Source organism: Parasteatoda tepidariorum, chromosome 8 (assembly GCF_982258835.1).
Source record: "Parasteatoda tepidariorum strain Cologne lab strain chromosome 8, Ptep-v5.0, whole genome shotgun sequence".
NCBI lineage: Eukaryota > Metazoa > Arthropoda > Arachnida > Araneae > Theridiidae > Parasteatoda > Parasteatoda tepidariorum.
In genome coordinates this window covers 31377141-31391402 of record NC_141762.1, presented here as the reverse complement: position 1 = coordinate 31391402, position 14262 = coordinate 31377141, and the positions used below count along the sequence as shown (strand labels likewise).

Below are 14262 nucleotides of genomic sequence, written 5' to 3'. Positions count from 1 at the left end.
GTAAAAGTTTAAAAATGATATGAAAAGGTCAGGAGAAGGAGATACGTAGAAAAATTAATAGAATGCTTAACTGGGGCTGCTCAGTTAAGACTGGAATTGCGCCCTGTTAAAAGAAAAAATAAATAAAAACTTAAAAACCATCAATCATTTTTTTAATTAAAAAATTAACATTACAAAAATTAAAAGGAAAATCATTTTTACTCAAATTATTTAAAAAATTATCCACAGCTTCCCTAAAACTTTCAACATTATTACAAATTTTCTTAATCCTAACTAATTGCGAAAAAACAAGATTTTTGAATATTTTACTACACAAATTAGTTTTAAAGTTGCAGAAAAAAATAACATTAAAATTAAAGGCTTTTCTTTTATCAAACACACCAATTTTAATAAAATTGTTAACAATATCAATTTTAAAATCTAAATATTCAATATTAAAGCAATTTTCATTAGTTTTTTTCAGGACCAAATCACTAGGATAAATTGTATAAATAAAATTATAATCGTCACAATTAAACAAAATCAAATCATCAATATATCGGAAAGCATCAAGTACCCCATGTTCAAGAAATTTAGCCTCAAAAAAGTGCAAAAAAATGTTGGCAAAAGCCCCAGAAAAGGAATTACCTTGTGGAATTCCAATAAATTGTTTATAAAAATCTAAACCATTAAAAAGAACATTCTCAAAAAGATTAAACTTGCATAAATCTAACCAGTTAAACCTATCAATTTTTTCATCAAATAAATACTTGTCATAAATACCTTCACAAATCTCAATAATTTTTTCATGTGGTATGCTGGTATACAAATTTTCAAAATCAAAAGTGTTAATGCTGGAAATATCATTACTTTTAATAAAATCCAAAACTTCAACATTACTTTCAATAATAATATTTTTCTCTTTTTTTAATTTTAAGCAAAATAATTTTTAAAAAACAAAAAAACCTTTTACTAATATCAGAATTATAACTATTAGTACCACATGCTATAAACCTAAATTTAATCGGATTTTTATGAAATTTAACTATTGGAAATAAATATGGAAATGTAATCTTATTTAATTTAAATTTTAATTTTTTACTAAATGCAATAATTCTTTTTTCAATAACTTTTTCATCTTCTTTTAACTTTAAATAGGTATTATTTGCATTATATTCCCCAATAATCAATTTTTTAAAAAAATATTTACACATAATACAGGAATTATTTGAAGCTTTATCTACAACAGTAACAATGAATTTATCCCTAAGATTTTTAATTTTCCTAGATAAATCATAATCAATAAAAGTACCTTTAGGAAATGAACTAAAACTGGTATTAAATAAATTAAATCTAACCCTTTCAATAATTTTAGCTTTCCACTCAGAAAAACCTTCAACAGGCCAATGATATTTTCTGGAAATTTTTGCAATAAAAAAATCTAGATCTTTTTTAATGGATAAAATAAAATCTTCTTTTTTCATCTTAACTCTGGTTCTAAATTTTGAACCCTTACTTAAAATGCTAATTAGATCCTGATCACCCACAATTTCCAAATTTCCGGTAATAACATGTCCATAATCATTATCAATAAATTTTGAAAAACCCTCCTCATTACAATAACAATCAGATTTAGAAATACAATTAAGATTTCGACTTAAAAAATTATAATTACACACCTTTTTCCTAAGTGTAGAAGAATATTTAAAAGCAGCAGTAACCCTAATTTGTTCTAAAGGAAAGAAATCAGAAAGACCATGAATAATCTGTGGTAACTTAGCATTTTCAAAATTCTTATCATGAAAATTAATCGTACAAAAAACCCTTTCGACTTTAGAAACATTATTAAAAAGCAAATCAGTTTTATTAACACCAATTTTTGATTTAATTAAATCCAAAACTATAAATTTAACAAGTTCAGTATCAAATTTAATTTTAGAACCAAATTTAATAAGGAAATTTTTTAAAATTTTATTTTTAAAACCAAAAATATATTTCCTAATAGTGAAAATATTATTCAAATTAACAGGTAAGTTACAAAAATTCGAAAACTCATCAAACTCAATAAATTTACCCTTACCTTTTCCACCTCCCCTTTTACTTCTAAATTTTGAATCACAAACACCAGGAAAATCAAAAACTTTTAATTTACTCATAGTACATCTAAAATGTACGCATACATTATATTATTACTTTTACGTCATTAAGGAATAATTACCATTTAGTTAACTCTATATACAAGAAAACGTCATCTGTTTCTCGCAAAATTTCAAAATAAACAAAGTAATTCAAAAAACCCTGTCTAGCCCTTTATTAAAGAAAATTTTGTTGCTTAAACATTCTAATATGTCTGCTAAAAATCAACAGAAAACTTAAAACTCAGTTTTGCTATAATGAGTTCGTAACTAAAATAAGAAATATTGCTTAGTTTTCCTGGTTATTTTAATAACTGAACAATTTGCTTATTTTATTTGATTTATAAATATGCATTTATAGTTAAAGAACATTAAATAAAGATAAAAATATTTAAAAAAACTGAATTATTTCCCTTTAGAATAAATTATTATCTGACATTCTTTATCCGTCTTATAATAAAAGAAATATATAAGTATTCTATTTCCATCAAAATAAACTGTTGTATAAATAATAATGTCCTTGTCTGGGCATTCCAATTACTTCTATGGTATATTGCATTTCATTTTATTCAATTTTCATAAGTTTAAATATAAGATTTCGAAGTTTTTAAGTACAAAGTTCTTAAGCTTTTAACAATTGTTCATCGCTAATGGTGGGAAGGAGAAATGATTAAAAAAATATTTCATTTAAACGAGCTTAATTCAACATTTCTTTTTGCTATACCGCAATTAAATTGAAAAACAAAATATACATTTTGTTATAAATTCCTGCAACAAAATATATAATTAAAGCAAAAAAAAAAAATAATGGTGATTCATTATAAAATAGTAAGTGAAGTTTATCTTATAAAGGTGAAAAATATGTATCATAGAGGCAATATATAAAATCTGTTTTACTTCCTGCGCTGGGAAAAAAAAATAGTGCGTGGAGTCTCTCCTCGCGGAAGAAGTGAAACCTCGTAATGTGGAAATGAAAATAGGAAGGGGTGGAAATTGATTTTTAGTGAAATCATATTGTTCCTTTAAGACAAACTTTACTAACAATGCTTACAATTCACAATTGATCACATCTTTTAATTATCATTTTCGAATGGAGAAATATCCAAATCTATAACATTTACAATGAGATTATGATAACTAAAGTAAGATACGAAATGCTTGAGTTCAATTTTTTCAATATTTCTTGCAAAAACTGCTTCAATGGTAGTAACCGCTTTGGTTGTTGGATCATTCCTACCATTTATCATTTCCAATCCAAATTTGTCTTAGGTTAATAATGTTTCAGCTTCAGGTAACGAGAAATTCTCATTAAAATCCCCTGCAAGGATCACAAGCCGCTCACAATAATCAATTTCTTCAATTGATAGAATATTTCTCCTAATAGAAACTGCTTAAGTGCAAGAATATCCACACTTTAACCATTTTTTGATTACCCGTTGCTGATACAAATATAATAAAATGTATTGTTACATATAATTATAGTTGCCCTTTTGTACTTGTAAATTCGTTCGTTTTACCCTCCACATGACGTATGGAATCAGCATATTCTCCAAAATTATTTTGTAAATATATGTCCTTGCACGAAAACGAAATATTTTAATAAAATGATACTAAGACATTTCAAAAAAGTATATAGTTGCCCTTTTGTACTTGTAAATTCGTTCGTTTCGCCCTCCACATGACGTATGGAATCAGCATATTCTCCAAAATTATTTTGTAAATATATGTCCTTGCGCGAAAACGAAATATATGATACTAAGACATTTCAAAAAAGTATATAGTTGCCCTTTTGTACTTGTAAATTCGTTCGTTTCGCCCTCCACATGACGTAGGGAATCAGCTGATTCTCCAAAATTATTTTGTAAATATCTGTCCTTACGCGAAAACGAAATATCCTAATGTAAAATGATACTAAGACATTTCATAAAAATATATTAATCAGATGTGAATATTTAAAAATAATTTTTTTCATATTCATAAAAAATTCTGAGTAAACTTGTAATTTCTAACAGTCCTTTCACCGTGAAATTGCCTTATAACTTAAAATGTAATAAATGTGTATATTAATTATGTTTAAGCTTATTTGTTTTTGTTTTTCAAGTTGTTTATCAACTGACAATAAATTTGTTACTTACATGATGATCCATATTGGTTTCCTTTTTGTTGTTTCCGTAACCTTTTTTAGAAGAAAAAAAAAATTATATGGATATTGGAGATCGCAAAATAAGTTTTAAAGCAAAAATGACAAAAAAATTTTCAAACAATCACTGATTGATCGGTCAATTAAAGAAGGCGGAGATTTAAAAGCTATAAAAACAGTTGATTAAAGAATTAATTAAAGTTGAATGTATAGAATGTAGTCAAATGAATTATTTTAGTTCAGCATTTGATTGACTCACTGGTGGTTTAGACAATGCGCCAAAATTGGAAGAATGTTTCTCCCCAATACAATTTTTTCTTTTCTAATAACAGGGAAAAACCAGTTTAGCTATGAGGTGAAAACTGCGTGTTAAACACGGTTTTTTACTGGCAGAACCGTTAAAAAACGTTTTCACTTTTTACTACAGTGAAACCCATCAATTTGACGGAAGTTGAATACCTGTTTCAGTTCATCTCATTTACCAGAAAGAGATTCTATTTATTGAAGAATTCGAAGGAACTGTAACTTGACCACCTGTCTTGAATAGTGACGGCTGAAATAAGTCAAATTTGACGAAGAGCAGTATTATTTGTCATTAACCGAAAAGAAATGAAAATACAGGAAATTTTTTATGTTATTATACCATGCATTAGAATTTCGATCATTACTTAAATCAGTTAGCTTAGCTAACGTATAACTATTGTGAGCTGATATTAGAAAATTATTAAAGTATGCAACACGCATTATCAGACACTTAATTTGTGATGTATGTAAGAAAGGAGTAATATGAAAAACTTACTCACTGCCCTCTGCAAGTTGACCCCCAGTCTAAGTTTACCGCTAAAGTTATGCACCAAAAGTGGTCAACTGAAACAGAGTTTCCTGTACTAATATATTATTTTATAAGCCTTAATATTTCTAGTCTGTCTATTTAATTTCTTGCAAGAATTAAAATGCTGCATCAAAGGTGGTCCTTATACCTTATATATAAAGGTGGTCCAAAGGTGATCCATAAAGTACTTACTTTCTACAGTAAATACTTTAAAATTATATGCTTGTTCTTCTTTTATTTTTATGAAATATAATAGTTATCGTAAACGAAATAATACTTAATATACGTTATTGTGATGTATGCAGGAATGAAATGATGTAAAAAACTTACTCCTCTCCCCCTATAAGTTGACTACAAAAGAAATACACTGTAAGTTATCAACTTACACAAGTTTCTCTGTACTGAAATATTAAATTGTGACCCTTGATATGTATAGTTTATTTATTGCATATCTTACAAGAATTAAATTGATATATATGTATACCAAAGGGGATTAATACGAAACAGCTTCTACAATGAATACTTTAAAATTTTATGCATGTGTTCCTTTATTTTGATGAAATATAAGAGTTATCATATACAAAATCAGACTTAAAATATACGTTATCGTGATCTATGCAAGAATGAAATTATACAAAATACTTTCTCCCCTAGCCCTATAGGTTGACTATCTGTCTAAGTTGGTATCAAAAGAAATGCACACAAGTGATCAACTTATACAAGTTTCTCTGTACTAAACTATTAGCCTATGAACCCTGATATATATAGTTTATTTACTTCATATCTTACAATAATTAAAATGATACATTAAAGGTGATTATTGTGAAACAGTTTCTACAGTGAATACTTAATGTTCCATTATTTTTTTAATTTGTCTTAGATTTAATTTGTTCATTTATAGGCCAAGCCTGAATATGAAATGGAGCATTCCACAACACTTCACGCTGATAGCTTAGAAACCAGTAGCCTAAGTTTGAAATTTTCCGTTAGTGAATATCATTTTCGCGGAGGAAATATGAAATTAAAATGCACTGCCACCATATCAAGAGTCTACACAATGAGCAATGAAGAACTTATATTCGGATCCGACTTAAGACAGCAAACATCAGGTTTGCAAATAACAGAAAACTTAAGCCATGGTAAAGCATTTTTTTTTATAATTAAGAACAATAATTTAATTTTTAATTATTTTATTTAATATTAATATGCATTACGTCATTAAAAAAATTATTAATATTGCACAAAAACTATTTATCAAGTACTTATTTCATTTTAATTTAAGTCAATACAAAAAATTAAATTAAAATTATTATTTTTTCTTTTTAAGCAAAAAAGTGTTAGTCAGTAATAACATATCAGAAAATTAAATCTTACTCGGAGTAACAAAATTCTGGTAAAATTACCGAACTGTATTGTCAAGAGATTTCTGATAAAAAAAGGAACATAATTCTGAAAATAAAAACCAAATTATATGGTATTTAAACTATTCATTTGGTAATTTTTTCATTCATATTTAACATAAACTCTGGTTTTCAAAATTGTAGTTCGTTTTTGCCACCCATTTAGTAGCAAATACAAAACTAAAAATTTAAATTTAATGAAGTAAATAGTTTTTGAGCTAGAAAGTTTTGCATCTAATTTCCACGTTCCTAAAATATTTAATGCTTATTTAAAGATTCTTAGCCAAGCGGAAAAAAATAAAACATGATAATATTTATTACTCTGATAATTATTATATAATTAATTTTATCATACTCGAAGTGATTGTTTTATTGTAATTACTATAAAATATTGTTTTATAATATGTGATAAATTTAAAAAATTCTGAAATTTGACAATTTTAACATCATGCCTTAGAACATTGCATAAAAACCTGCTATTCTCTTAACTTTATTTTTCAGTTTTAGATTAATTACTAAATGTGAAATATAGTGTCAAAATACTGAATTTCTGATTAACTATTTAATGAATAGGAAAATTACCAAATGACGAGTTTAAATATCATTTTGCTTTTATTGACCAGAATCATAACTGTTTTTTTACCAGAAATGTCCTAACCATGCAGAACGGTAAATTTACCAGATTTCTTCAGTCCATGTAGATGAACACTATTTATCAACTATCTCCGGCTAAATCATTCGTTTTAAAAATACTATAAGCCCATAACGTATAAAAATAATCTTTTTGAAAAGATAAGTAAGAGCATAATTTTATTTCGAATAGCTTCTAAACTGCATATTGGACTGGAGAAAAAATCAGGATAACATTTTTCAATTTCTTATTATTCCTCTATTTTAAAAGTACAAAACGCTAACAAATATGTATACTTTGCTTCAATGACGAGCAATAAAAGCAAATTTTACAGCAAGAAATTATCTATAACATTTTTAATTTCAGCTTCAGGAAATATTTACCGATACCAAACAATTCATTATAGAGTAAAATCAATACGCTAAAAATGTTATAATACTGTTGCATTAAAAATAGGATACCAATCAGTTAGGTTTCATAAAAACGAAATATAATTGGAATTTGCAATCGAGTTCAAGATTTCATTAACCGCATTATTTTCAAGTAGGTTTTCAATAATCTCGAGAGGAAAACACAGTGAATATTCCGCACAACATTCTTGTACAAAAAAATTTTTAGTGTGTGATCCCACAATTCATCATTTAAAAATTCTATGATATGATTTGCTTATTGTTGATTGGAATCGATCATTTTCAAACTTACATGAGAAAGACGAATCTATAATTGTGAAACTTCAAAATTCTATCTAGCGAGACTTTTTACTGCATTTGCAGAAAATAGCAAGTAAGCCTCTCCCCCAAGAAATCATCATCACGCTAAATTTGAAAATATAGAACTGTAAACTGAATTTGACCAATACCTCCTTGAAGAGAGAAGGCCTTAGCACGGGTTACCATGTATAAGAAATTTGATACTTTAGAAGTCCTAACATAATGACATCGAACGTATTTTCGCCCACTGTGCAGCATAGCCAGGGCGAAAGGACATCTTTTTTATTTTTTCTTCCCTGCTCAGTTTATATTCGTTACGATGGACAACTAAATTGATACCGTGATGAGGTCTTCTCTTTTCTAGGAGGTGTTGGTTTGATACCGCTTTAAGTGTGGTTGCAGCAATAATTCCGATGGGTAAGGCTTAATGTTTGAACCATCTAGACGGGGTTTAAATTGCAACTATCAAATTTTGTGACCTCTAATGACATTATTAATTAAAATAAAAAAATATTGGATCAAAAATCCAAATCTTTTAATTTTTCTAAATCTGATTTTTAGTAAAAACTATTTGATATTTTTAGAAAATGGGCTTTTCTGGACACTCACAAGAATCAAGAATATCAGGAAAACAATCAGGGTGATTAAGGACAAAATATTTTTCGTCGGGAAAATCAAGAATATCAAAACAAACACAAACCCCACACTTCTTTAAGATGTTAAAGAAATTGAGAATTTAGTTTTTGATAAATGAGAATCAAGAGTCTGAATCCAGAGCAGGAGCTCGGAGCCGGAGCACTCCGGAGTTGTAGTCGAAGCTGAAACTGCCGCTGCCACCGTATTATAAGGGCTTTGCCTTTCAGCCAAATTAATGCAAAATACTTCTTTCGCGATTAAAATATATGCATAATGATTCAAGATCGAATATAAAGGAGGATTGCTTAGATTTCCTTTAAGAATGAACAAATATTTAATTTGAATTAAATTTGTATTTTGTGTAGGAGTTTCTAATTCTGTTTGTATTTTTCTAACGATCCTTTTTATATTAAAAATTTCAAAATAAAACCTGAAACTCAAAAACACGCGTAAATGTATAGTAAAATTGTCGGAGCAGAAGCTTTAAAATATTATTTGGGAGTGGAGCTGAAGCCTCAAAAATATCTCAGTCCCTGTTCCCTGATTAAAATATAAAGAAAAAAAATACTTAACTCTCCTTCACTGCTCAAGCCTCTCAACCAAACTAAATAGGGCAACTGGAGTTATTGATCCCCATTCCGAATTCAAACATAATCTTATTAATAAGGAAATTTCAATTAGAACGTTTGGCAAATTTTAGCAGAACATGCAAATTTGAAATTAAAGAATAATTCCAAGGAAAACTAATAACAAAAATAAATCATTTCGAAATCTCAAGGGAAATTTTGCAATTTTAATTAAAGCTGAGATAGGCTGTTCCTAATTTGGAATATTTACTTTATTCTTATGATAAAATAACCTCATATACTACAAATAAAACCACTTTTAATATTATTTACGCTTAAATGAATTGTAATGAACTAATTTATGTCTTAATTTCCCAGGTGTACTTATTAGTTTGAATTGAATTATGACCAAAAATGTTATGTTTTAAACGTGATTCAATAAATATCCTGTATTAATCGTACTTTCTACTTGTTTTATTTTCTTAAAATTGTTTTGTAAATTTTAAGCAATCATTTCCTTATATATGAAAACGTGTAGCTCATAAGTTTAATTGAATGTGAATGCCAAACCCTTGTTATTCAAAATTTGTAAATTTAATAAAAATATATATTTTATATTTTGGGACTTTAATTTGAAATTTTATTTGCGTATAATCTCTAAAAAATGTTAACTGATTGCAGTTTTTAAATGAACTAGGAAAACAAAATTAACGTAAAAAGTTGCAATAATATTTCAAAATAGAAATAAAACACAAAGCAAAATATAAATAGTTAAAGATGGCCCTCAAAAAGATTCTAAGAATGACTTGTACTACACAGAGGAAAAAAGTATGGTCAAAAATACCAGAATATGGTAAAATTTACTATGTTTCTGGTCTTATTAGGACACCAAAAAGTGCAGGAATTTATACTGAAGTGCTTTGGCAATTACTTTAATAAAATTAACAAAAAAATATGATTTTGAAATACGCTAAAAAAATTTTGATAAACCATTAACGAAAAATTACAAAATGATTTAAATACCATAATTAACCAAAATAAAGGCTTTTGTTTTTCAAAAAATGTCATTATCATACAGTACAACAGTTTTGCCTACTTTTTCTCTGTCTACTATATACAACGTACTGTACTTATGAATGTATAAATTAAAAAATGTAATGTAGAAAAAGAATGTTTCAGCACGCAAGAGTAATAAATAAGATCTTCATAAAATAAATTATATTTTATATTATAAAGCTTTTTTGTTTTATAAAAAGCGTGCTAAAGTTTATGAGAAAAAAACAATTTTCAATAGCCCAACATAAAATTCATTTAATATTCATTAGACGAGTTAGCCTATCAATCGATTATCTAGAAGCACTGCTTGCAATGTAGACCTAAACTAATTCCATTTCAAACAATGTCAACTTTTCAACAGAATAAGAAAAAAAAAATATCTACAGTTTTATTTGCAAGATGATACAAATATAAAGCACCAACGGACTTTATCATACATCTCGCTATTAAAATAGTCGTAGTCTTTGAACCACTATACAGTGCAGATTTTCTGCAACTTAAAGGTGTAAACTGAATCATTTTTTCCTCCGAATTTAAACAACATAATATAGTGTAAAAAAGTTTATGTAGTATGATAATATTGTTCCACTTTGCACAATATTAAAGTTGCAATGAATATGAAACAAATTATTATTTAATACGCCTTGAAGTTTCTAATATTGTATAACTTAATCACAAGGCAAAATTTCATTAATATATCCACTATGTTTCAGAATTAAAGCATAAATGTTTCATTTATAAAGATTTAAAAAAAATGTTTTTGTTTTTATAGTTCAGAGTTCTTCAACAACCAGCAAACTGTTAACTAATTTAACTTTATATTGCTGTCTGACATTCACATTTTTATGCTACAAGATTTTTTCTGGAATTCAAAGAAGCCTGGTGGATCCTTTTGGATGATGGCGTGAAAATTTTTTATAAATCGCTATCACATTTCACTTATTTGTATTTGGTGTCCTACACATGCTACTCTGATGTCACAAGGCCAAGAGCATATGCAGTTTGCTTGTTGCCCCACAAGACGGATATACAGGTAGAATACGAACTTATAATTTTCAAAGAATCATATGGAAAGAGTTGGGAAACCATAAGTAAAACATTACTAATTCTAAAATAAGATTTGAAAAAGACAATTGAATGTAACCAAAGTCAAATATATTATTGTTAAGGTGTGATTTGGAAAATGTAAACAGTAATTTACGTTTTGAAAACATTCATACATTTTATGTACACGTACAATGATTAAAAATTGGAAAAAGTGTTAGTAAACTTTTAGCTGATTCGGAAAAAAAAATGTTTTTTTCAATATTTTAATTAACATATATCTCTACATGTTTCTTCTTATTTGTGTTTTTAATTTAAGAGCACAGTGGTATACACTGTAAAACATTCCGGAGCAAATTACTGTTCTTTCGGTTCCTTTTATTTTAAAATCTGTTTTTGCATTTACGGTACAGAAAATCTGATAAAACATAATTTTTACAGTAATAATTACCCTAACTGTAATAATTAACTCTAAATGAAATACACACATTATAATATTCAACCATCGATATTATATTAACTTTATGACGAATTATGCATTGAGTTGGATATTATGTGATTAAATAAGATCTACTTTATACACAAGGAGAGAAAAAAAACAATTTAAACAATTTTTAAATTTAATTCAGTGTAAATTCTTTATGCATCACCATCGCTGTTATGTACTACATAAGCTAATATACTGATTGTTTTTTCTTAAACAAGAACTGAAATGGATGTTAAATGTTTCACTAAAATATTGTGATAACAAAACTCTCACTGGATGTTGCAGAATGATGTATATTAAATTATTCATTATTTTAAAAAAGTGTATATAGCCGTATAAGATACTATTCGATGTACATTGTGTTATGTAAATAAAAGTTTGAAATATTTTAGTGAGTATACTTATCATTTATTAAAAAAAAGTTAATAAATAAGTGATATCATGAAATTTTTCTCTTCAAATAAATTACTTGACACGAGCGAATAGGAAAGCGTATAATTTAATATTTATTTATAAAACATTAAATTTTTTCAATTATACGTTTAAAAACAGCCTTGGAAATTAATATGACTTTTTCAAAAAAAGTCATATATACCCTGCTCTAATTTTTTAACGAATATCTTAAGCCATTTAAGAATTATTTTAGAAATAATAAACTTTTCAACAACAAATATCAGATTTCCTATGTCGCACTAATTTAGCAGCTGGAAAAAATTGTAAGTTTTTGATTTATTTCTAACTGAATATTTTTCAGATGCATTTATAAGACTTATTTTATTACCAATGGGCTGAAATGTATATTATACAATCGGAAAAACTATGTGCATTTCAAAACACATGACTTTGTTTTGCAGCATAATATATTTTAGGAGTAGTGCAATCTGTATAATCATTCCTAAATTCAAAATTAATTTTACTATTTTATGTGTATTCTTTAAAAGATTAAAAAAATGCGATCTCCATAAAAGTATTGTATTAATTAGGTTACATTTGATATATATATATATATATATATATATATATATATATATATATATATATATATATATATATATATATATATATATATATATATATATATTATGCGCAAAATTTAAGGCACATAAATTTTTTGCTACGCATCTCTGCTTTTTATATCTAGCATATCCTTATAATTACAATTGTTGCTATGATATGTGATTATTTATTGTTGTTTTTTAGCTTTTATGTAAAAAGTAAAACATTCCTTCTGCAGCCCATTGTGGGCCAGGTGGTATTCGAGATTAAGATTCCCCAGTTTTGTGCCTAACTGTATGATTGGGGAAATGGGGGCAGTACTGTACCAAGGCCATCTTTATTTCCTAGACAAGCTGGTACCCATGGATTTGAAGTCAGCTGGGCCATTAGGGATCGAACCCCTGTTCCCCACAATGGCAGTTCTGTGCCTTAACTACTGAGCCATTGTGGATCAGCTGTTATGTAAGCTGAATTAAAATATTTTAGAAATTAGATAACAATCCCATTAAAAAAGGAAGAATTTTAAAAAAATCAAATGAAAAATTATCAGTCAGGACCCTTAAAACTCTCAAAAAATCGATTTTTCAAGAATCATTTTTTTTTTATTCCTTGCATTATTCTGCGCATTTTCATATCTTACATTTCGAAATCTTTCAATTGGTTCAAAAGTTATAAGGGTTAGAAGACAAGTCACTCACCAACAATTGCTTTAGTGGGCGTGGTCGCGAATTGCTTCATTTCGGGCTTATTTTATAGTTTCTAATAATAATCTGAGATTTAAAGTGTCTACAACTCAACTCTGCTCCAACCCTTTGCAGATTTTATTTGTTTATATTCGAATTGCATGCGTTTTTTAATCTTAGATTAATATTTGTACATTCGTCTATTAGCTTTCATTTTAGTCAAAAATCTAGTTTCGGTTTGATTTATTTATTATAAATAATCATGAATAATCCTCGTAGATCTGGTCAGAGACCAAAAAAGAGAAGATTTCGTGGAAATCAATTTCGGCAAAGTGTAAATGTGGGCAGTTGCAATGTTTTTATTGAAAAAAAGGATTTTAAAAGTGCTTCTAAGAAAAAGCTTTCGATGTCATGTTCCAGTTTCAAGGATATCGAAACTGAAACTAAAGAGACTTTTGATGGTTATCGCCTTATTGATGTTGCTTCCTTGATAAGTTTTTTCAATAATGTAGCTGCTTGTGGAATTTGTCATGCTTCCTTGAAAATGACTGAGAAATCCCAGTGTGGATTGTTGTCTTCTTTTGAAATAACATGTCAAGCATGTCAGAAAAGGGATGTTTTTAAAAGCTGCAAACTGATAGGAGTGAATAAGAACATTCCAGAAGTAAACAGAAGATCTGTTTTTGCAATGCGGTGCATTGGTGGTGGACTTTCAAGTCTGCAGACATTTTGTTCTGTGATGTGCTTGCCCAAGCCCATAACTCAGAAATCTTATGATAAAATTAATTCTAAAATATTGGAAGTATCAAAAGAAGTTGCTTTGTCATCCATGGAACAGGCAGTTAACGAGGAAAAGTGTCTATCAGATAATCCAAACAGTCTAACCGTCAGTGGAGACGGCACCTGGAAAACCAGAGGTCATACGTCTTTAATAGGCGTATGTACCCTGGTAGGCGGCGAGACAGGA

General features: G+C 27.6%; 1 protein-coding gene across 1 annotated transcript in view; it reads left to right on the top strand.

Annotated features, from left to right (window-relative positions):
* Positions 1 to 12007, top strand: part of LOC107440160 (uncharacterized) — a 137565-nt gene extending 125558 nt beyond the window's left edge. The window contains exons 5-6 of the mRNA XM_016053000.4: positions 5988 to 6225; positions 10858 to 12007. Coding sequence (XP_015908486.1) covers positions 5988 to 6225; positions 10858 to 10985 — 366 coding nt within the window. The 3' untranslated portion in view covers positions 10986 to 12007. The remainder of the gene's footprint in view (positions 1 to 5987; positions 6226 to 10857) is intronic.
* The last annotated feature ends 2255 nt before the right edge of the window (positions 12008 to 14262 follow it).